Source organism: Camelus bactrianus, chromosome 1 (assembly GCF_048773025.1).
Source record: "Camelus bactrianus isolate YW-2024 breed Bactrian camel chromosome 1, ASM4877302v1, whole genome shotgun sequence".
NCBI lineage: Eukaryota > Metazoa > Chordata > Mammalia > Artiodactyla > Camelidae > Camelus > Camelus bactrianus.
Window position 1 is genome coordinate 71,720,652 of NC_133539.1, and position 21,658 is coordinate 71,742,309.

A 21,658-nucleotide genomic window follows, 5' to 3' on the forward strand; every position below is an offset into this window, starting at 1 on the left:
AAGAATAAAGGAAAAAAAACATATCTTAGTATTAATAGACACTACTGGGTTGTCTGCTCTTACATATTGGACAAGAATTTCAGCTACTACTTTTCTGCTACATGATCCTGCTCCCTGGCCAGAGGTAACTGTCCAGAGAAGGTTGTCTAGCTGAATCAGAGATTATCTCCCTACACGAGAGGGAGAGATTTTATCTCCCTGAGTGACTGAACTTGTAATATAGAGACCCCCAAACCCATGAGTGGCTATATTCAGCCAGACTAGTGAGAGGGAATGATGCAGATATGCAGAGAAAAGCAGAGGCAGGAGGTAGAGAGAGGGCACAGCTTGGTTTCTGATGGCTTTTCAGTAGCCTATTCTAGTCTTCTTGGAAGTCCTGTTGAATTTCTGCCCTTAGGTTCTTCAAGATAATGACTTCCTGTACCCTTTAAATACACTTATCTCCCTTCTATGTTTACACTGATGAGCTGGTTTTAATTACTTGCAATCAGAATTCTGATATACTAGAGTTCAATGAATTGCAGGAAAAAACCAACCTACAAATGGTTTTCCAACTTAGGAAAAGATGCTCAACCTTCCACATTAAAGAAATGCACATTAAAATTATGAGATGCCACTTCACTTTCCAGAAAGATTTACAAAAATAATGATGCGCTGTGTCAGCAAAGCAGCAGAGAAATAGGGGTTTTCATATTTTTGAATGAAGTATAAACTGAAGGGCAATTTTTACAACATCTACCAAAATTTAAAATGCACATATCCTATGACTGAGCAATTCCACTTCTAGTAATTCATGCTATAAATTATCAGACACATATACAAGAATATTCACTGAGCATTATCTGCAATGAAAAGATCTGGAAACAACCTAAACGTCCATCATTAAGAGATGGATTAAATAAATGATGGCACCTATATGTGGGGTACTATACATCTTTTAAAAAACAATGAATTTGAAATTTTCCATAATAAAAAGTAAAAAAAATAAAAGAATGAAAACCTATATGTGCTGATATAGAACAATCTCCAAGATACTTTTAAGTGATTGACAAGATGCAGAACTGTGAGTAAAGTATACTACCATCTATATAAAAAACAGTGGGGATGTATACGTGTGTACACACGTACACACACACCCACCCACCCACCCATCCACCCACTTATATATGCAAAGAATGTAACAGGGAGGTATCCTTTGGGAACGAGAACTGACATATCAAGGGTTAGGCAGAGGAATATTTACATGTATATAGTACTTTTATGTAAAAATGAGTTCAAAATAATAATGAACTAACGTGTAAAAATGGTAAACCACGCATCCGATGATATAGGAGATCAACACTCTTAAGAAGGACTGAAACAAAAATTCAGAACACTGAGTTCTAAAATATTATTTCTTAAAAAGTCTTAACCTTAGTCTTCTCATTGATTTATTCAATAGCAACTTGAACCTTGTCGTCATTATGGTAATTAGGTTCCTATTTTCATTATATAGTAACGGATTATTATCATAAGCGGTAGTAGAAAGTATTAGGAAAGACAAGTACTTAACCAATTCAATTAAACTCAAAATGATGAACTTATTAAATCCTAGCCAACTCTATTGCTTAATGGAGTGTGGCAAAGATTTTTTTCCATAGATATGAACAATTCATGCTTAAAATAAACCATTTGATAGCTAACATTTCTGTCTCTCAAACCACATTTCCCATTCTGTAAAAGGATAGCAAAAATTTAAATGTATTTTGATTATCCATGAAACCAGCAATAATTTTTATTAAGCATTTTTGTGTCAAATACTAGGTTATGCATTTTTCACATGGTATTTCTAACCCTCACAACAATCTTACAAAGTATATGGTATTATGCTTATTTTACAGATTAAGAAACTGACACATAGAGAAGTTAAAGTGCTCCCAAGGTCAAAGAATTAACTAGTTACATAGAGCCAGATTCTAGTCTAGGCCTATCTGATTCTGAAGCCAGTACTCAAGACGACATGAGGCTTGCACTTTGTTTATTAAAAACAGTATTATACATTAGTATAGAGATTTAAAGTTGCAATAATATATATTAATAAAAAGACAAGTATTCCTAAACTTTACTTCTTCTGTGACTGGTCTCCACTATTTTTTCTTTATGTATCTAAGGTTTACAACTGGCAAAGCAGATTATTAAAGCTTTCATGGTCTTATGTCCTATAATATATCCCCTTTCTAGGAAATTGCCATCACACTGTTTTTAATATAATGTACCTTGGGGTTTTCTCTGTCATTTAAGAGACACATGGGTATGTATAGGTACACTACCCAGTATGAATTGAACTCTGGAGAATATCTGGCACAGGATAAACACTAAAGAAACACTGGATGATGTGAGGACTATAACTCAACTGTACAGTGGTGGGATCAGACTGTCACTGCCCTAATCCAGAGCTAATCTTTGCATCACTAGTAGTGAAACAATCAGATATGCTGTATCTCCTAATGTGATGCAACGAGATACTTACATTACTTAGAATGAATTCTAGCCAAAAATATTTAACTTGTCTCCATTGACCTGAAGCTTGTCGAGCTAACTTTGTTTTCAGGATACATAGCTTAATGCAGCTAAGTGACAGCATAATGAAGTAAACAGACTAATACAGAAGGTGGGATATTTTCCTGGACAACATGCCCATCAACAAGTCAGAATCGTGAAAAAGAAACTGTTTTGGAACGAGAGACTTCATGGAAATAACCAGATGCAATGAGTGGTCCTGGACTGGATCCAGATTCATCAAAGAACAGTTTGGAAAAGATTGGGGAAATATGAATATGGATTGTATATTAAATAATATGAAAGAATTATTCTTAACTTTGAGATGTTATTTTGCCTATGTTACTGTTTTAAAGATGCATCTACTATATATATTTATATATATTATATATATAAAGTATGTGTGTATATATGTGTGCATATATATAAATATAATCTTAAAAAAACCATTGGCTGAATGAATGAATGAATGAAAGAACAAGTCAGGGCTGGAGACAGAGGTTTGATAGTCAATAGCATGCACAGTAATCAAAACCAGGACAACAGATGAGATCATCTAGGAAAGTATTAGGCAAGACAATGAGATGTGAACCAAGGGGAATATCAACATTTCAAAGACTAGATAAAGAACCATTGAATTGAAAAAGAGTAGCTGGAGAAGGGGACCATGAGGGAAATGGTATCCCAGAAGCTAATGGAAGAGTTTCAAGAGGGATTAAAGCAGAGCACCTTAAGGATTATTGGATTTAATAGTTTCAATGGCAAAACCATAATGAAGTAAGTTACTATTTATCATCATTCTCATTTTACATATGAGGAAATGGATTAAATTTTGCTTTATCCAAACTAGTGTACATTTTAAAGACATGCTATCTCACAATATGCTGAATTTTAATCACACTCCAAAATAATGATAATCAAAATCAACGTTAAAAATGTGGTTTGAGAGCAATGCTACAGTAAATTTATAGGAAAAGTAGAGATTGTGTGGGAAAATAAACATCAGTTTCACAACAATGTGAATATATTTACTACTGAACAGTACACTTAAAAAGGGTTAGGATGGTAAATTTTGTTATGTGTTTTTTACCACAAACACAAAAAGTCAGTTTTGTTAGAAAGATATTTAAGATTCTTTACTATAATATTTCTCACAATAGCCATTTTTTGCTCACAAGAAAATGTTTACTATTACTCCTTCTATTACTAAGGCATAGAGATTATTTTTCTATAGCTTATGAATTAAAATCTATAGGCTTTTTAAATCCAGTAACTGTGGCAGTAAGAAAGATCTGAAACCTGGGTTTTACATCGTAGGATCCACTCAGTCTATACCAGCTTACTTACTTCACCTCTATATTTCATGTTGTTGGTTAGGAAAAAGGTTAGTCTGTAAATGTGCAAATTGCTTTTTATAAGTAGAGGCAGTCCAGCAGAGTCTAATAAAATCTTTAGTTCCTTTATATCCAAAGACCCTTCGGAAAGAAAAGTGGAATGATTTGGGACCCTATAAAGGTTAGGAAAAATTAGAAGAAATAGTTTGAAAAATGCATAGTTGCAAAGACCCTTTGAAATACCCTCTCATAGCTCAGAAAAACAGTGTAACAAAACATGCTACTGTTGAATCTAGTCTTCACTGGGAGAGAAATGCTAATAATTTATAATCTAAAACAAATCTTAAATTATATAAAGTCACATGTAGACGATACATATAAATGACTACACTGAGATTATACTCAGGAGGTTTTAAAATATTTTAAAAACGAAAGCTTTTGTTAATTATGTTGTAGTTAATTTATAAACAGTCTTCTCACCTGCGTGGCCTAGTCCTTGGGGACATCATTTCATTCCCAAGTATGTGGTACCGTCTTGCTTCATGCAACAACTGATAACACTCAGGAGAATTCTGGATCAATTGGTCCACCTCAACTGTCTGAACGAAGTAGTTGGGATGCAACAGAGGGAGTCTCACATGTGTCAGGAGCTCATGTAACAATGGTCTTCTCAGATCAACAGCACGGTAGACCCAACGCATGACTGCTTCAAAAACCATCTCCTCTTTACCAATAACAAGTTCATCGCTACAAATATAATCAATAAGTTCATCTTTGTCAAGCTCAAGAAATTCTTCATGCTGGGACACATCCTCAAAAGTCTGCAATGCAAAATTCTTGCATTTTGTGAAGAGTGTTTTGAGGGAATGGGTATCAGCAAAGCGCTGGATCCCTAAGCAATTACAAGGATCAAGTTGCTCCTCCAAGAACTTGGCACATGCATCACGGAGAACACTAATCTGAAAAAGGCTTGATGTTTCAAAGAGATACTGTACATTCTCTGTAGTAATCTTCACCTTTCCAGTATAAACATACTGCAAAAAACATTCCATAGCTTCAGCTAAAATACCATTGATCTCAACCAACATTTCTCGGCTTTCCCTGTGGTCATTACAAAACATAGCTCTGAAGTAGCTACTACAGGCTGAGAGAACAGCTCTATGGCAAGGAAATTCTTTTCCTTCCACACAAATGATAACATCTGTGAATAAGCGGCTATCTCGGAATTCATTAAATATCTGAAGTATGTTTTCAGCATGGGATGATCCTGAAGAGAAGTCAAAAAACTCACGGCCTGTCAGAGATTTAGGGTCCATTTCAAAAACTTTACGCTTTGTTGCTGGTGAATCACGCACCCCGAGATCCTCTCTGTTTAGTCTTCGTCCCAATATTAGTACCATTGTTACATCAGTTGACTATATAATTGTTGAGAAATAACTGTTACGGATCTTCTTTATGTAGCTAAAAATTAAAAAAAATTAAAACATTTCAATATGTAAAATGTTCAGTAAAATTTTATAATTTCATTTTGATGTAAACAGTATAACAAAATCACATAATTAATATATTTCATACAGGGTATAGAGTACTATCTCATCTTAATAAAAATTGATGAATAAAAATTTATACTATTAGAATATTAGAGGTAATTTGCAATAGTACTCTTTAAACCACCACCCCGCCAATTGAAAGGATACTATGTACTTTGTGAATTACTGATAACCTTAAGTTTCCCCTTTATACAAATGGGTTTCAACTATTGAATGTAGAGTTAAGTCAGAATGCTATAAGACACAGAACTTGACTATATTCAGAATCCTAATGTAAATGTTTATTATCTTAATATAGTGTGTTGCTAGAGAAGAATTCGGGTACATCCATTAATGGCTTTTAAAAATATGTATGTTTTTTGACTGAGCAAATCCCTTTCTAGCAATCTATCCTAAGGAAATAATCAGGATCATATGGAAAGATTTATCTACAAATATTCAATGCTGTATTAATAGAAAATACTTAAAACATCCTAAATACCCATCAATAGGGTATTAAATCACAGTGTATATAATGATGGAACATAGTCTATGCGGCCATTAAAAATTATATAGACTGTTTAATGACACCGGGAAGTATTAACCAGACAGTAAGTGAAAAGCAGGTATCAAAACATTTGCAAAGAAAAGAGAAAAATTTAAGTATCAGTGCATCTAGGCACAGAACAAAGGAGTCACATATGCCAAAGTATTAAGTGATTTATTTGTCTCCTTGCAGGTTATCCAATTTCTTGGGTTAAGGCTGTCCATGCATGCGTGTGCATGTCCGCAAGCACATGAACACATGTCTGGGTGAAATTAAAAAAACTCGCTTATAATGTACATATATGCACTTTCAAATTCCAAGCTTCTGTATACAGGCAGTAGCACAAATCTCAAATATGCTTTTAATCTGAAGTTATTATCTCAATAACAGTTCATTTTATAGAAATCTATCTCCCATAGAAGAGACATGACTACTGTGCTTGAATGTCAATTTTTTATTATTGAAACTGTAAAAAGTTCAAAGCGGGTAATGTTGCAAGTGATAAATATTCAATTATAATAAATATAAACTGTGGTATGACATATAACTCATACTTTAATCTTAAAGCTTTAATCTAAATTAAAAATATAGTTGAATTAGTCACAAATCAGCTTCCCAAGTCAAGAACTTATTCTTCAAATCAGCTTATTTAACTTAAATTCTTATTGCATTTCAGATTTAAAAAATTCAAACCATTGTTTTTGACTAGTGAAATAATTACTGGCATTAAAATTCAAACCATTGTTTTTGACTAGTGAAATAATTACTGGCATTAACGACAAAAATCTTGAGACTTCTGCCTCCATACATTTTTGTTTTCTTAATGTTTAAACGAAAATTTATTCAGACTGCAAAACAAAATAACATACTGCAAGTACTAAGAATTTCCCTTTTAGCTAAAAGGGACAAGTAAGAAAACAAATGAAAAGTACTCTGCTTTCTATATCCAATAATCTTACTGTATCTGGTATTTGTTATCTGTTATCTCATTGTATTTGATAAATTTGGGGGTAGCATATTGAATGAGTTGTAATAGTAAGGTTGATTAAAATTTTTTATGAATTAAGGGTTTTTTATGCTGTTTTCTGCCCCTTAATTCTCATGGCTATTTTCCTTGATTGTTAACTGACAGGTCTCTAACTGCTTTACCCAATGTAGAATGGAAAATCTTGAATAAGAACAGCTATAAAATCACCTGCTGTTACAAAATATTCAACAGCAACAAGATATTTGTTTACTGCTTTGTACATAAAAGAGGCTATCTCACAGATCTGGGCTATTTCCTTCCAAACCACTTTTGCCTGGCTTTTTGGATAGCCTGGTCTTTCTGAGAACTCTCCTATTAAGCAGTCCACAACAGCACGAAATATAAACTCTTTATATTGATGACAAAATAAATGAGTTGCACAGGAGTTTATCAGGAATAGGAGATGCATTTCAGAGTGTATCTTTTGGGCTTCAGGTGTAATTCACTAGACTGTATTTTCCCATTTTACACAAAGTATTTTATTTCAACTAGTAATGGTTAAAAATTTAAAGACACACTTAACCACATCTCAAAGTACAGCATCTAATATAGGTTTAAGATTTATCATAAATGAACTCATAAACAATCAAGCAAATGAAACATAAAATTACAGACTGAATTCTTCTAAAAATTTAGCAACTATCAAAGCATCATTATTCCTATCAGGAAAAAAACAGCAACTAAGTAGGCTTCTCTGGACAAAACAAGAGAAAACATTTGTTCCAAAGAAATATAACGACTAAAAGTTATAACTATATAAGTTAGTGGATTCAAGGGTGACCAGACTCTGAATGACTGACTGCCAAAGTCACATGACTTGCCTAGAAAAGTTAGTATCCCTTTCTCTCCCTCATTTTCTTCAGGAGCTAAACTCTCATTTGAAAGGTAGATTTTTAAGAGAAAGATTCTTCTAGTTAAGGGTACTCTAGGGTTTATTTCCAACTGCGGAACTCATAAACGTTATAGACCTAGTTTCTCATTGCTAAGTAGATTTAAAATTACATGTTTTTGGCCCATGTCCCAGAAAAATGAGTGGAGATAACTTACTTCCTGTACTGTCTCTAAGACTGGAGAAAAAGGTAGAAGAGGGATGGAGGATATTCGAGAGGAGTAGAAAGGAGTGTGTAAATGCTTTGTTTGGTAACAGAAATGTCTGTGGTGCTGCCTTTCTACATGATCTTGAGAATAGAATTGTTCCCTGTTCCTCTGATGGCATAAGTGATCCCTGGTTAAAGGAAAATGACTTGTACTTTCTAATGTTTAGAGAGTTTATAAATATTAAAAATATAATACCTTTTCAGCATTTGCTTGATCAAAGCCCCAGTTTTTCCACACCTAAAATAAATGGAGAACATCAACATATAAATCAGGTAGTAATCACTTCATGTGTAATTAGCATTAGTTACTAACATGTTGAAAAGTGTTAAATTTCAGTTTCTGACTGGAAGTTTACTTTTGCTTAGAAAACCAATACCGAATAACAATTTCTTAAAGCAAATTAATAATTTTATGCTATTTTATATCTAAATCAGTTTATCAACTCCCTTACTTGATGATTTTATCCTGCAGTAAGGTTTCCTGAGTGAAAGATGAGTAAACAAATATTCATGTCAACAGCAAGCTAATGGTGGCATTAAAAACATATATCCTATGATAATTCTGCAATGGATATTTGAAGAGTGTCTGGTAACTGATGCCTCATCTGAGTTTGGGGCCATTAAATAATTCTGAGTTGGTCTATCAATATTACCAAAAGCAAACTGTTCAGTCATTATATTTTATATAACTATGAAATCAATTCGAGAAATTCTCCCCAAAATTCCAGTTTTTAATTCTTAGTTATCCAGATTATCCATATAGAGTCACCATGCTTATCAAATAATAACAATAATAATAATTTTTTAAATTGAAGTACAATTACAATGTGTCAATTTCTGGTGTACAGCACAATGTCCCAGTCATGCTTATACATACATATGTTTGTTTTCATATTCTTTTTTCATTAAAGGCTATTAAAAGATATTGAATATCGTTCCCTGTTTAAATCTTTTAGAATATAAATGCATATTTCTTCTGTTTTGTTGATCCTTATAGGGTTGTAGAAACCAACCAATTCAGCACCTTTTTTTTTCCCCTTGGTGGAAGGGGAGAGGAATGCTTAAAGGAGAATACTAGAACCTTGAACTGTGCACAGAATACCAACAGTATTTAAACACAAGTGGTTCTGGTTTCTGGCCTAGACATCTATAAATAGAATTCATAAATCTAAAGTTTAGGCGAATTCAAAAGTTGATCCGGAAAGCCAAGATATGGACTACTGATTTTTTTCTACATGTATATACAAACACATATCTCTATAACCCTTTCTGCTTTGATTGTGAAGTGAACGTTATCTTGCTTATTTCCTTATTTGCAGAAGTCAATCTAGCTTGGTAAAGAATATTTCAATGTGGTCAAATTGAGGAATTGTTAGTCCTAGCTAAGTTAAGTGTTTCTTACCAATAAAACAGTAAGATCCTGAGCCTATGCAGGGGTTCAGGTCAATCAAGAAACAATTCTAGAGAGCCTACTCTCTGTCTCGCACTGGGGTGGTAAATACTGGATTCAGATCCAATTTTAGACTCTGTGGGGTTGGCTAAGATTAGACTCAAACAAGAACTTCAAGATTGATACTAAAATAGATTCAAATTCTCAGTGTTTCTCTAGCAGAAAACACAGGTGCAAACTGGAATAGATTCTCTCATGACTGATCTAGTCTAGAATTAAACCTTAAGGAGTAGAAGGACAAGGCAATTCACCTGGGCATTTTCTGCAGGGTTTTTAGGTAATACTCACTAACCTAATAGGTAAGGGCAAGGGACAGAGAAGGTCAGAGTACAAAGTCCAAAGGAGATACATAATGTCAGAATTGATCTTAAAGTGTAGTTGTACTGCAATCAAGCTTATTTTTCCTTTAGAATGCAGGAACCGTATACAAAGAAAGTAGTTACTATCAGCCTTAAAGATAGTATGCATTAGTGAAGGGCTTATACAGACTAATAAAAACAAGATAGCAAAGGAAACCAACATTTTGACTAACATGGTCCCTACAACTTTCAGTAATGAACTGCCACATGCTATGCTCTACACTACTCCATTTTCTCAAACTGAACTTTGAAGAACAACATAGCAGAAAGAGCAAAAAGACTAATCAAGAAGAGGTTTATCTTTAAAGATATACAGTAACTCCAAAGAAGCCAGAAAACAATTGTAACATATTAAACCTATTATTTAAAAATAACTAGAAAATTATATTTGACATGGAATTATCTGAAATCAAGCAGTTTAAAAAATAAATTTCAGACATTTTCACCACATTTTCTCAAAAGCTGATTTATTTGAATCATTCTATTTAATGACCACTTTTAAAAAAATGGTAAATTTATACTCTTCAGTTTTCAATTTAAACCTTAACTTTTGGATTAGTGGTTCCCAAGCCAAATTTTACAAATGTAATATTTAAAGTCCAGTCTTCAAGCTGCTATTTTCAGTATTTCTAATTTTTTAATGAAACCACCAGGAACATACTCGTCTACAAGATATCAAAAACTTTAAATTTGTCTAGAATTACAGCAAGTGATTATCCCTTGTTTACTAGAACCTCAAATAGTTAATATATTATTACTTTGATTAATGAGAAAAAGAAGTATCTGACAATGAAAGTTTAGGAGTGCTTAAACTATGTGTCAGACTAAATTATTATGGTTCTATAAGTAAAAAAAGAATGTCTTCTCCTAAATCTCAGAACAGAAATTTTGAATTTCTCCATTCAGTGTTTCTCTCCCTTGCTTTAAAACTTTTAGCTACTAATACTCCCCAACCCCTAGAGGAAGAAAAAGTTAATCACAAGAATTAACACCTGGTATAAGGCAGCCCTACTGAATCTACTTGACACCTAAACTTAATGTCCTTTGGTTTCATCCTACTAGATACATGTTTCTTTTAGGTATTTAACACATTGTTTTATTTTAAAATCTTAAGACCTATAGATATATAATATAGTATCATTTCTTTTAGCAGAATAGGTTTTGGTTCTCTTACTAGAATTAATTAAATATGCAAGAACACTACCCAGTTCTGTGCCACTTGACAAGTTTGAAATCTAGTATTTTAGATGACTTCCCTATGTATAAAAGCACTTGTAAGTCAGTGATCTTTATTTACCTTAGTGGTAACACAAATTATGTACAGAAGTGAGTTTTAGAAACCATTGAGTAAAGAGCAAAGCCTAATCACCTTTAAACATCAGTTTAGTAGACTTTAAGATGTGCCAAATGCTGAAAAGTTGTAGCCCCTGGGTGATGAATTTAGGAAGAGTAACAAATTGTTTAATTTTAAAAAGCTACTTTAGCTATTGCGTTTTTAACAGGAGAAAGAATATGGGTTTTAAAATGTCAACAGTGGTCAAGGAGCCACATACTCTGTTTCAGCCACAACAGAAACATAATTTGTATATACTTATACATTTCACATATTTATGAGAATACATTATGAGGGTGTTTTATTTATATTTTTCATTATACAGTCCATACCTAAATATTTATTGAAAAAAAGTGTCCCAAATTCCTAGGTAAGAGAAAAGTATACACAAAAATAACTGCAAGTCACAGGCTTTGTCTGGACAAGCAGGCTTATGAGCAGTGGTTTTATTTTTTTTAAAAGGTTAGAGGTTTGCATCTTGTACTTATTTAGAAACACTATATGCCTTCAATGCACAAGCGATGAGACAGTCTGGGATCACAGAAGTTGCTCCTTCTGCTGTAGTCATCCCAACTTCAATTTTAAAAATAAATTAAGAATGCATAACCAATGAGAACTGTTCATATTCAATTCCTGCTTCGGCCAGGGAGCACAATCTACCTGCTACAGAGATGCATTGTCTTGGATGAATACCTACAGATTTATAAGGAAAAGGAAATCTCACAAAACCCAAGCACCCTATTAATTTAAGAGATTAGGAAAATCTTCAACACACTATGACTAAAATGATTGTTCATACAGATTTTGTTACTGTCATAGAAGAGTGAGCTATAATCCCTCAAACAAGGAAACAACTCATCTAAACCAGAGTATGTAAGAATCTTATTTTTTCAGGATATCTTCAAGGTATTTCTTTTAAAAATACAATTCTAATTTTACATCCTAGTCTTTAATAAAAACCAACCTCACCTGGTGGATCTAAACAGTCTGTAACTGCAAATATTAAGACACGATTTTAAAAGGCTGCTCAAGAGAGCAAGTGATTAATTATTAAAATCCACTAGAATGAACTGTTACTAGTCACTGCCTCAGAGGTGACTGTGAGGCACTCTAAAATGCAGCGTTAGAGGCCTTATTTAGCTATTTAAACTTTGTTTACCGAACAGGCAGTAACTAATTCGCCTGAGGACTTTCTTCCACTATCTGGGCAGATGAGGCCACACGAGTTAAAGAGGGCTAATCTGCCGGTCCTCCGAGGGCCGGCCGCGGCTGCGGTCCGCTGCGGACCCCAGAACTGCCTACACACTCAGGCAGAAGCCGCGGAGGCCACCAAAGGATGTCGGGGCTGCTGGGCCTTGCGCTCGAATCCTCCAGAGCGGGAGCGCGCGCCGCCGGCTCCACTCCGGCAGCAGCTGCGCGAGAGGCGAGCGCGCGCTCTCGCGCGTCCTCCAGATCACCTTCAAGGGGGCGGGGAAGAACTGCTAGGGCAAGTCCACCTAGCGACAAGACACCCGCCAATAAACACTCGAAGCTCGCCCCGTCGTCCCGCCTGCAAGCCGCCGCAGGCCCCCAATCCCCGCTGTGTTAACAGTCTTCGCTCCGACTGTACAGGACCTGGAGGCGGGGCCATTAGGAACTAAATTAAGAAACCGAGGCCTGGAGTGGTGGGAAGGTGGGGTGGTTAGGCTGGGACTCAGCCGGCGGAACGCCCGCTACCCCGCCCGCCTCAGCTCCCCGGGGACTGTCGTTCCAGGGCCGGGCTCCCGGCGCGGGCCCCGCGGCGAGCGGTGGTAAACAAAGGCTCGCGGGCGGTGGGGGCGGGCGTAACGGTCAGGTGACAGCGCCCAGCATATTTCGCAACCGCTTTAATGGGGCTTCTCTGGCCCCCAGCCCTGGGACCCACCTTGACCCCGTCAGTCCTCCCCGTCAGGACTAAACGGCCTCTCCCACCAAAAGGGAAGGCTTTATTTGAGACTTTCGCATACTCAGACCTTCCTTCAATTAAAAAAAAAAAAAAAAAAAGCAGCGGCCCGTTCGAAGCCCATAGGCAACATGCGGTATCCATCTCCCCAGCCCTGTCCTCCAGCTGCCCGGGTCCCCGAGGCGGCAGGGTGACCCACACCTGCCACCCCCGGCCCCGGCGGCCATGCCCCTCCCAACCCGCCCCCAGCGGGTGCGCCAGCAGCGCCGCGGTTCCGGGGCGGCATTGCCAGGAGGCGGGGGTGCCCTTCCTTTCAGAGTGTGGTTACGGAACCGGGGCTGAAGACTCCCAGGGAGGCCCCGGAGACCGCCTCGCCCCAGATAGGGGCCCGGCAGCCTCAGTTGCAATCTCTCCTCAGACCCCGCGTCTGACTCCGAGAGGCCGGCCGCCGATGGCTTCCCCCTTGCAGACACCCCCGTGGTCGGGACCTCGGCCGACCCTCCACCCCCAGCTCTGGCCGGTTGCTCGTCTTTCGGCCGGTCCCGGAGCTGTCATCCCCGGGTACCTCTCCACGAAGGCTGGAAACGGCCAGCAGTAGTGGACTGCAGCGGCGGCCCCCGCAGTCCCTTAGCGGCCGGCGGCGCTGCGCTCTCTCTGGCGCCGGCGTCTCCTCGAGCCACCAGTCTCTCCGCAGCTCACAACAAAGGAAACATGTGACCGCCCGGGCCAAAACACTGAGCGTCACGGACCCCTGGCCAATCCGAGTGGGCGCCCCTGCCCCGGGGCACCCTGGGAGATGTAGTTCCCATTCTGGGGGTAGCCGCCAGGGCCGCTTTGGGTTTCCCGCTCTAGGGCGGGTTTTGGGTGCCAGGAGTGAGAGATCCAATCCAAGGAATGCTGATTCGGAAACACTTTATTTTAGGCAGAGGTAGGTTAAGGAAATGCATCCGTGTTAGGAGGCTAGTGAGAGACCTGAGTCGTATGTTTATTGCCACGTCCCAAGGCAAAAGCACATAACCAAGAATTCTCAGAACCCTGGAATTTGGGACTAGGCTTAGAGACCTTTTTATTTGACTCCTTCATATACAATCGGAAAATCTGAGGGCCTAAGAAGTGAAAGGGACTGAACCCTGGTAGCCAGACGGCACAGGGAAACCAGCTTTCTCTGTGAATCTGTTTCTGTCACTTGTATCATCCTGGGTTACCTTTTTATTTTAAACGTACATGCAAATCAGAAAAAGTTGTCGCAAATCCCTGTTTTCGGAGGCAGAGTCATCAAAGGACATTATTTTGTCTTTTTGTTTCTGCAAATATTTTTTCCAAGGTTGAGTATACCTCTAGATTTTGAAACATTTAACTAGTTTTTGGTTTCTGATATCAGAATTATAATTTCTCTTTCTTCCATACCTTATGAATATAGCCATGCCTTTGTTACATAAGGGCGTGTGTTCCTATGATCAGAGGTGTATATAGTATAGAAGGCTGTGTCCAGGCCTTTTAGACATGCTTTTTGGTTCTCTTTTCCATCTGTTTTTTAAAAACGAAAATACTTACCATTTATTGAATTTCTATTAAGCTCCAGACTCAGTGCTAGACACTTTTCATATATCCTTTACTCTTCATAATAACATAGCAAGATAGTGTTATTATCCCATTTTACAGGTAAATAAACTTAGCCACAGAAAGCATAAAGAGTTGGCCCTGGTCACTCAGTTATTATGCGGTGAAGCTGGGGTTAACACATAGATTTTTAAAAAAATAACTTTTTTTATATTAATATAGGTACACAATTATCTTTCTAAAAAGTGTATTTACAAGGCTAAATATTACAAGTCTAGTAGTACAACAGTAGTCCTGTCTCCCACTCTTCTCATTCTTGATTCTCCAGAAGCAACCACTTTCAACTATTTGAGCTACTCTGATATTTACATTTATCTTTCTGTATAATGTGTGGCTATTTCCTATTAAGGAAGCTGTCATCCCTATCCCCCATCCTTCCAATGTCATAAATTTCTGGTTAAATAGTTAATGTTTATGTTATTAAGATTATGTATTTATTATTCAACTCTAAGTTAAACAACATGCAACTTCCTTTCTTGGGTGGCTTTTCATTTTTCCTGGAGTAGGCAGGCAGCTAAGCACCTGGTAGGTCTTCACTGCTGTCATAAAGTCCCAACTCCCTGACAGTACTTCTAAGGTTGTTCTGGATGGACCCTTGGGCCCACCTCTGCAGCCTGAACATCAGCCTCAATGAACTTCCCACAGTTGCTCAAAGTACTCTTGCTCCAGGCTATTCCCATCTGTATCCTGTTCCCTATGCCTCTTATGCCTCTTCCTTCCCTTCACCCCATTCACTCAGCTAGCTCCTGCTCTTCCTTCCAGGAGTCAGCCTGTGGGTCCTTTCTCTAGGAAACCCTCTATTCCTCCTCATTGCCCTCTGGGCTAGGTATCTCCCTTCTGTCTTCCCACAGCAGCCCGTCCTTACCTCCTTTCCAGCCCACATTTTCAGCTGACCCTTGAACAACACAGGGGTTAGAGGCTCTGATCCTCTGTGCAGCTGAAAATCCTTGCGTAGTTTATAGTCGGTCCTCCACATACCCGGGTCCTCCGTATCCCTGGTTCCACATGCACAGATTCAACCAAACCTGGCTGGTGTAGTACTGTAGTATTTACTACTGAAAAAAACCCACATATAAGTGGATCTGTGCAGTTCAAGCCCTTGTTTAAGGGTCAACTGTATTTGCATGCCTTTCCCAAATGAGTACTCTGTGAAACCCCTGAGGTCAAGGATCATGTCTTATTCATTTTGTGTTGCAGTACACATAGTAGATGTTCAATATGTGTCTGTTAACTGGTGGAGTGATCTCTACTTCTTGAGTTTAGGGGGACTTGAGAGAAAAAAGGTGCCACCAGACCCCCTGGGAGCCACTTGGGCTGGCCTGCAGGATAAGGTCCTCAGACTCTCCTGGGGCAGATGAGTACATGGTGATCAGTCACAACTCTGAGAGTGGAAGGGAGTGAGGGGACCCACAGGACAGCAGCCCTGGAGACAGGCAGGGGCCTCCTAGTGGGTCTGGGAGCTCCTCAGGCAGCCACCAGAATAAAGGTGGTTTCAGCATTGGTAAACCCTGGGAGTTATGCCTACCCCACAAATCAGTGACCCTGAGAGTTATGCTGACCCCTCAAACCAGTAAGTATGCCCACAGTCAGCCTTTTCCTCATCTTGTACTGAAATAGAAGCAGAGCTGTCAAGTCCAGGGGCAGTCTGCTGAAACTGAGTGAGACTGTAACATGACTTATTTTATGCAGTGTTTACAGTCTGGGTCGGCTTGTCATTTGAAGGAGGCAGCTACTTGGAGTGAGCGGAGCCAGAGGGTCTTCAGATCTATTCCTCTCCTTTTTGGGATATAGCATATTGTTCCGTATTCTGTCTTGCAATACCACATGGAAGCCCTTGTTTTGCTCTCCAGAGCATCCTGACAGCTTTAAGATTTGAAGGTGGCCAAGCATCCATAGATCCTCCAGCCATTCTTTTTCTCTCTCCAGCCTGCTCCTCTTCCCTACGTAGACAACAGTTGGGACATAGTAAATCATCACTCAAACATACCGAACACTTTCCACCCTCCCTGCCTCTGCTCTAGGTCTCTTGCACCTGAAGTCCCCCTGTCCCTAATTGTAGTAGGAATATTTGCCATCCTTTAAGGCTCATCTCTGGTACCCCTTCTACTGTGGGGTCTTCTCTGAGTCTCTCCTCTCTCCCTCACCTGTTGGGAAGCTGTGCACACCTTCCACGCCCTTTAGAAGGTGGCACTCACACTGTGCTTATACCCAGCCCCTGAAAGCAGCGGGGTGCTTTGCCCAGCTATGGGCTCAGCACTTGGCGCTTCTCCCCTGCAACAAACCCCAGCTGCAAAGCACTGACGAATGGCTATTTTCCTGAAGATTTCACAAGGAGACAATTACATGGCATCTTATACTGCAAAACTCCACGATTCCCTTTAAATATCTCAGCTCCCTCACCTCAGCTCCTCCCTTGGTACCAGCTCTTCCTCTTTTCCCACCACACACCCTGTCTCTGGGCCTCTCTCCACCCACAAACTTGGGTCTCCTCCCTTTCCATAATCTCTGCCACCTTCTTCCTAGACAATTCCCTCTACCTCTCCACTCCCTAATCTTTTTCAGTAATTTGCATTTTCATACTCATCACCTTTCAAACAAGAGAATTCCATTCTTCAGAGACAGAGAATATCAGAAATAACAAATTATCTCAGCCCACTCCACCCCTATCCTGTTTTCCTCCACAGACATATTAAACAGCTCAGCAAGCCTGTTACACTATACCTCCTCAGAGTGTTGAGTGAAGGCAAGAGTGAACACAATCCACTATTTGCTCATGGCATCTGAGCCTCTCCAGTCTTGAGGTCCACCCCTTCCTGCCCTTTTCTGGTGCGGGAAGATGTGACACCTCTCTGTAGCTCTTTTGGATGCAGAGGTCTGACTCTGGCTCTGTAGTTACCAAGAAATGTTGTCTCACCCCAGCCCAGACAGTGCCCCACTAGACTAGCTAAAGTTTGGGGTCAAACATGGTAGCATTTAACAAGGGTTTAACAAGGAAAGACATAGTTGGAAAAATTTCCATTTTGAGATCTGGAAAAGGAGGTAAGTGTCATCTGGAACGTGAGCTCTGTCCCCCCCCAGCTTTTCTTTTTCTTGGTAGGGGGAGATTTATTAGATTTTTTAGTTTATTCTTAGAAGAGGTACCAGGGATTGAACCGAGGACCTGATGCCTGCTAAGCATACACTTTACCACTTGAGCTAAACCCTCTTCCTTGAACTTTTCCTTCTGAAACAGTAAGTGCTTCTCCTGGGGGTGGGGTGAGTGGGATGGCAGTCCTTGCTTTGTTTTTGAAACCATCCTTCACAGGTTGAAGTCAATGAAATGCCAGAAATCAGTATCTCAATGGCCTTGGATCCTGTTTGTGACCAAAGTTGCCATGCTAGATGCAGGTAAGGATGACTGGGCATCACCACGAGCCCTGGGCTCTGACTTCAGGGGACTGAGACATACTTGTATCTTCCCTACATGTGATGCCCGTCCCTGTTCTCTTCATTCTTCTGCCCCAAGCACACCTGATATCACCTCCCTCTCTTCTTAATTACTTTTCAGTAGTGAGAATTCAGGGGTCCCCTCTGGTCTCAGAAGAAACCTGAGTTTTGGAAACATTTTGTCATAAATTACTCCTGCCCTGACTGCTCTATGTAGGCCTGATCCTCCAAGGGACACCTCATAGCACCTTTTCACATGACTTGCTGCAAAACCCTCTCAGGTATGAACACATATGGAAAGTGTCTTCTCCTGCTCATGACATCTGGTCACAAGCTTAGGCCAGTTTAAAATATGACCATAACCCACTCCTAGGGTTGCTCAGCAGCCTGTTCCACAGACAGCTGTGTGTCCATATGGAATTCTGCTGCTGGTCCCAGTGGACTTGGACTTCATCTCCAGTTTCTTGCCGCTCCATGACATTTAGGAGGTATGTACTGATTCCAACTTGATCTTCCTCTGCTGTCCCTGGCTCTGTTCTTCTTTCAAATACCTGTAGTTTCTGAGGCTGTGTCTTGTCCATCTGTGGTTCCCTTTTGCTTGATGGGCAGCTCTCCCAGTAATCCTTCAGCAGGTATGGAAGGGCTGGGCCTGTCCATGAATGTCTGCAGCAGGTATCTCCTGTTCTTGAAAGAACCCATCCAATTTCTTAAGAAATTGTGTTGGTTGAGGCTGGCATACCAATCTCCAGCCCAAGAATTCTCAGTTTAGTAAGCTCCCCTGACGCTGTGCTCATCAGATACTCTGCCTGAAGTGTCCATTTCGAACAGTGCAATGTCCCCAAAGCTTTAATGCAGATCTCAGACTAATTCCCATACACTGCTAATCCAGGACCACCCTAATCTGTACTGTGTGACTTTTCACTCCCTTACATACTTTGACACTTTGACAGTTGTGATCTCTGTCGCCCCATAAAGACTTGAAATCTAAGTATTTCCAGCAGAGCTTTAGCCTTGAAAAGTCTAGGTTCAAATTTAGCTTTGTTTCTTACTAGCTGTATATCCTTGGGTAAATTACTTAATTTTTCTCTGTTTTCTCATCTGTAAAAATGAGGATAAAAACACCCACCTCATAGAATTGTTATGAGAATGAAAAAAATAGAGTGCATGGGATACAGGAAGTGCTCGATAACAACCAAAATGATCCCTGTTGTTATTATTGTCCCCTCCCCACCGAGCTGTGTCCTTCCCTTTAGGAGACGGAAAGAAGGAAAGAAAGGAAGAGTAAAAGAACATAACCTCTATTATCTAGAATTAATAAACAAGTCTGAAGAAATGGAGTGATTTAGAAAACCTAGAAACCAAAGCCAGCCTTTCTGAACACTCCCAGGGTCCTGTCCTCTAATTTCTTTTGTCTTTCCCAATGGGCATTTATAAGATGAAAAAAGAGAGAGAGAGACTGCCCACAAGATGTAGAAAAGCAGTTTGCCTCTGCTAGTTAAATATCCACACTCAAGGCCACACCACTGATCTTAAACCATGGTTGCCTTTGAGGTGCAGACGAAGGGACTAAAAGAGTTTGAGGGAGAACTGCTTCTTTCAGTCAGTTTTTGACTAAAAATACCCCAAAACTATACACATATATACACTTCTCAAATTAAAAAAAATGTTTTAAAAAGTCCTTGCCTGACTAATGTGATTAAAATAAGCACCTGTGTTAACTGTTCTGCAGCCTCCTTCGCTTCCAGCCCCAGATCTCTCTGTGCTGGCCTAGAAAACAGTGAGGGCTCCCAGGTCACCAGCGCACAGGGACAGACACTCTTGACCCTGCTTGTGACAGCATCGCAAACACATGCCTGACATACTTTAAAAAGGCTGCCTTGTTCTATTACTGGTACATGAAAGTTTTGCTCCGGTAGCAAATCTCTAAATTTAGATGCTTTTCAGGATGAACTCCGAATGATCTTTGTCCCCAGCACGAGTAAGGAATCAGAGGGCACCTTGCTTTTTATTCATTATTCAAATGCCAGAGTTGATGTTTTGTAATGCAAAACTTTTGAAGATTGCCATATTAATGGAAAATAAAACAAGCACAAGGGAGTAGCTTTCTCTTTTTGCAGTGCTCATAGAAATTTTACCGTGGGATCCTTTATTTTCCCCCTTTAGTTGCAAATCATTGCTATGTTATAGTAATACACCATAATAATACTTTGCATAGTCAGGTGAAATAAAAACAAATTCAGGGTAAAAATTCTTATCCTGGTAACTCTGTGGAGGTGTTTAAAATGAATGCAATTTAGGAATTTGGTTCTCATATAATGTCAAGATTCTTAAATGTTGCCATTTTAATTGAAGAAAAGACAATGTCACTAATAAGAAGACTTTAAGGAGTACTGAATTTACTTTTTTTTTTAAAGTGGTTGTGATATTTACTTATTTTGAATTTAGTTTAATGGAGAACCAGATCCTTGAAAGACCAGTCCCAACAGGGTATTTTTTTTTTTGTACAGCCAAGATATTTTTATTTATTTAATGAAAAAAATTACTAGGGTATATTTGATAATTAAAAACTGTATACATTGAAGGTGTACAGTTTGGTGATTTGGTATACATATACATTGTGAAATGGTTACCACAGCCAAACTAGTTAACACATCTATCATCTCAGATGGTTACTGGTTTCTTTTTTTCCCTTTTTTTTTTTTCAAACGAAAGTTTGTTCTTTGGAATCTATGCACGATAGGTTCCAAGACAGCACTTCATTCTAGCTATAGGTGGCAACAGATGTTATGGCAAGGAATCCAGATGTTTAAACGGCAATAGAATTAAGGATCATCATTGATGGAATTAAGGATCATCATTGCCTCAGGCACAAGGAACAGCTTACTTTTTGCTGGATTTCTTAATTCCACCTGCAGTTAGGGGGCCTTTCCCTGTGGCCTTTGCCTTTCACTCCTCGAGTTTCTTCTGCTCCTCTTTCTGTTTCTGCTTGAGCACCTTATCTTCCTCGCCCATCTCCTTGGCCTGCTTCTTTGGCTGCTTCAAGGGCTTCTTCCTGCCACCTTTGTAGCCTGTTATGGTGCCTGCCACCCCTTCCCCAGTTTATTTTCCTTTTTTATGTGGTGAGAACACTTAACATCTACCCTTGTAGCAATTTTCAAGTATGCAATAAAATACTGCTAACTATAATCACATTGTTGTACATTAGGTCTCTAGAACTTACTCATTTTGCATAACTGAAACTTTACATCCTTTGACCCACATCTTTCCATTCCCACCCCCTAGCCCCTGTCAGCACCCTTCTGTTCTCTGCTTCTATAGCATTAACATTTTTTAGATTCCACATACGAGTAAGATCATGCAGTATTTGTCCTTCTGTGTCTGGCTTCTTTCACTTAGCATAGTGTCCTCCACATTCATCCATGTTGTTGCAAATGGCAAGATTTCCTTCTTTCTTAAGGCTGAATAATATTCCATTGT

The 21,658-nt window shown here is 39.1% G+C and overlaps 1 protein-coding gene and 1 pseudogene across 2 annotated transcripts in view; both read right to left on the reverse strand.

Moving 5' to 3' along the window:
- The window catches only part of KLHL24 (kelch like family member 24), a 33,545-nt gene extending 19,698 nt beyond the window's left edge, over window positions 1–13,847 (reverse strand). Inside the window, exons 1-3 of one of the 2 annotated variants that reach the window (XM_074367065.1) lie at window positions 13,701–13,847; window positions 8,269–8,310; window positions 4,353–5,333 (exon numbers count right to left, since the gene is read on the reverse strand). In XM_074367065.1, coding sequence (XP_074223166.1) covers window positions 4,353–5,272 — 920 coding nt within the window. In that variant the 5' untranslated portion in view covers window positions 5,273–5,333; window positions 8,269–8,310; window positions 13,701–13,847. Of the gene's footprint in view, window positions 1–4,352; window positions 5,334–8,268; window positions 8,311–11,250; window positions 11,309–13,700 lie in introns of those variants that run through there. The other variant, XM_045511310.2, reaches the window with a different exon arrangement.
- A 6,759-nt stretch (window positions 13,848–20,606) lies between these two features.
- Window positions 20,607–21,405, reverse strand: LOC123614790 (translation machinery-associated protein 7-like; annotated as a pseudogene).
- Window positions 21,406–21,658: the final 253 nt, after the last annotated feature.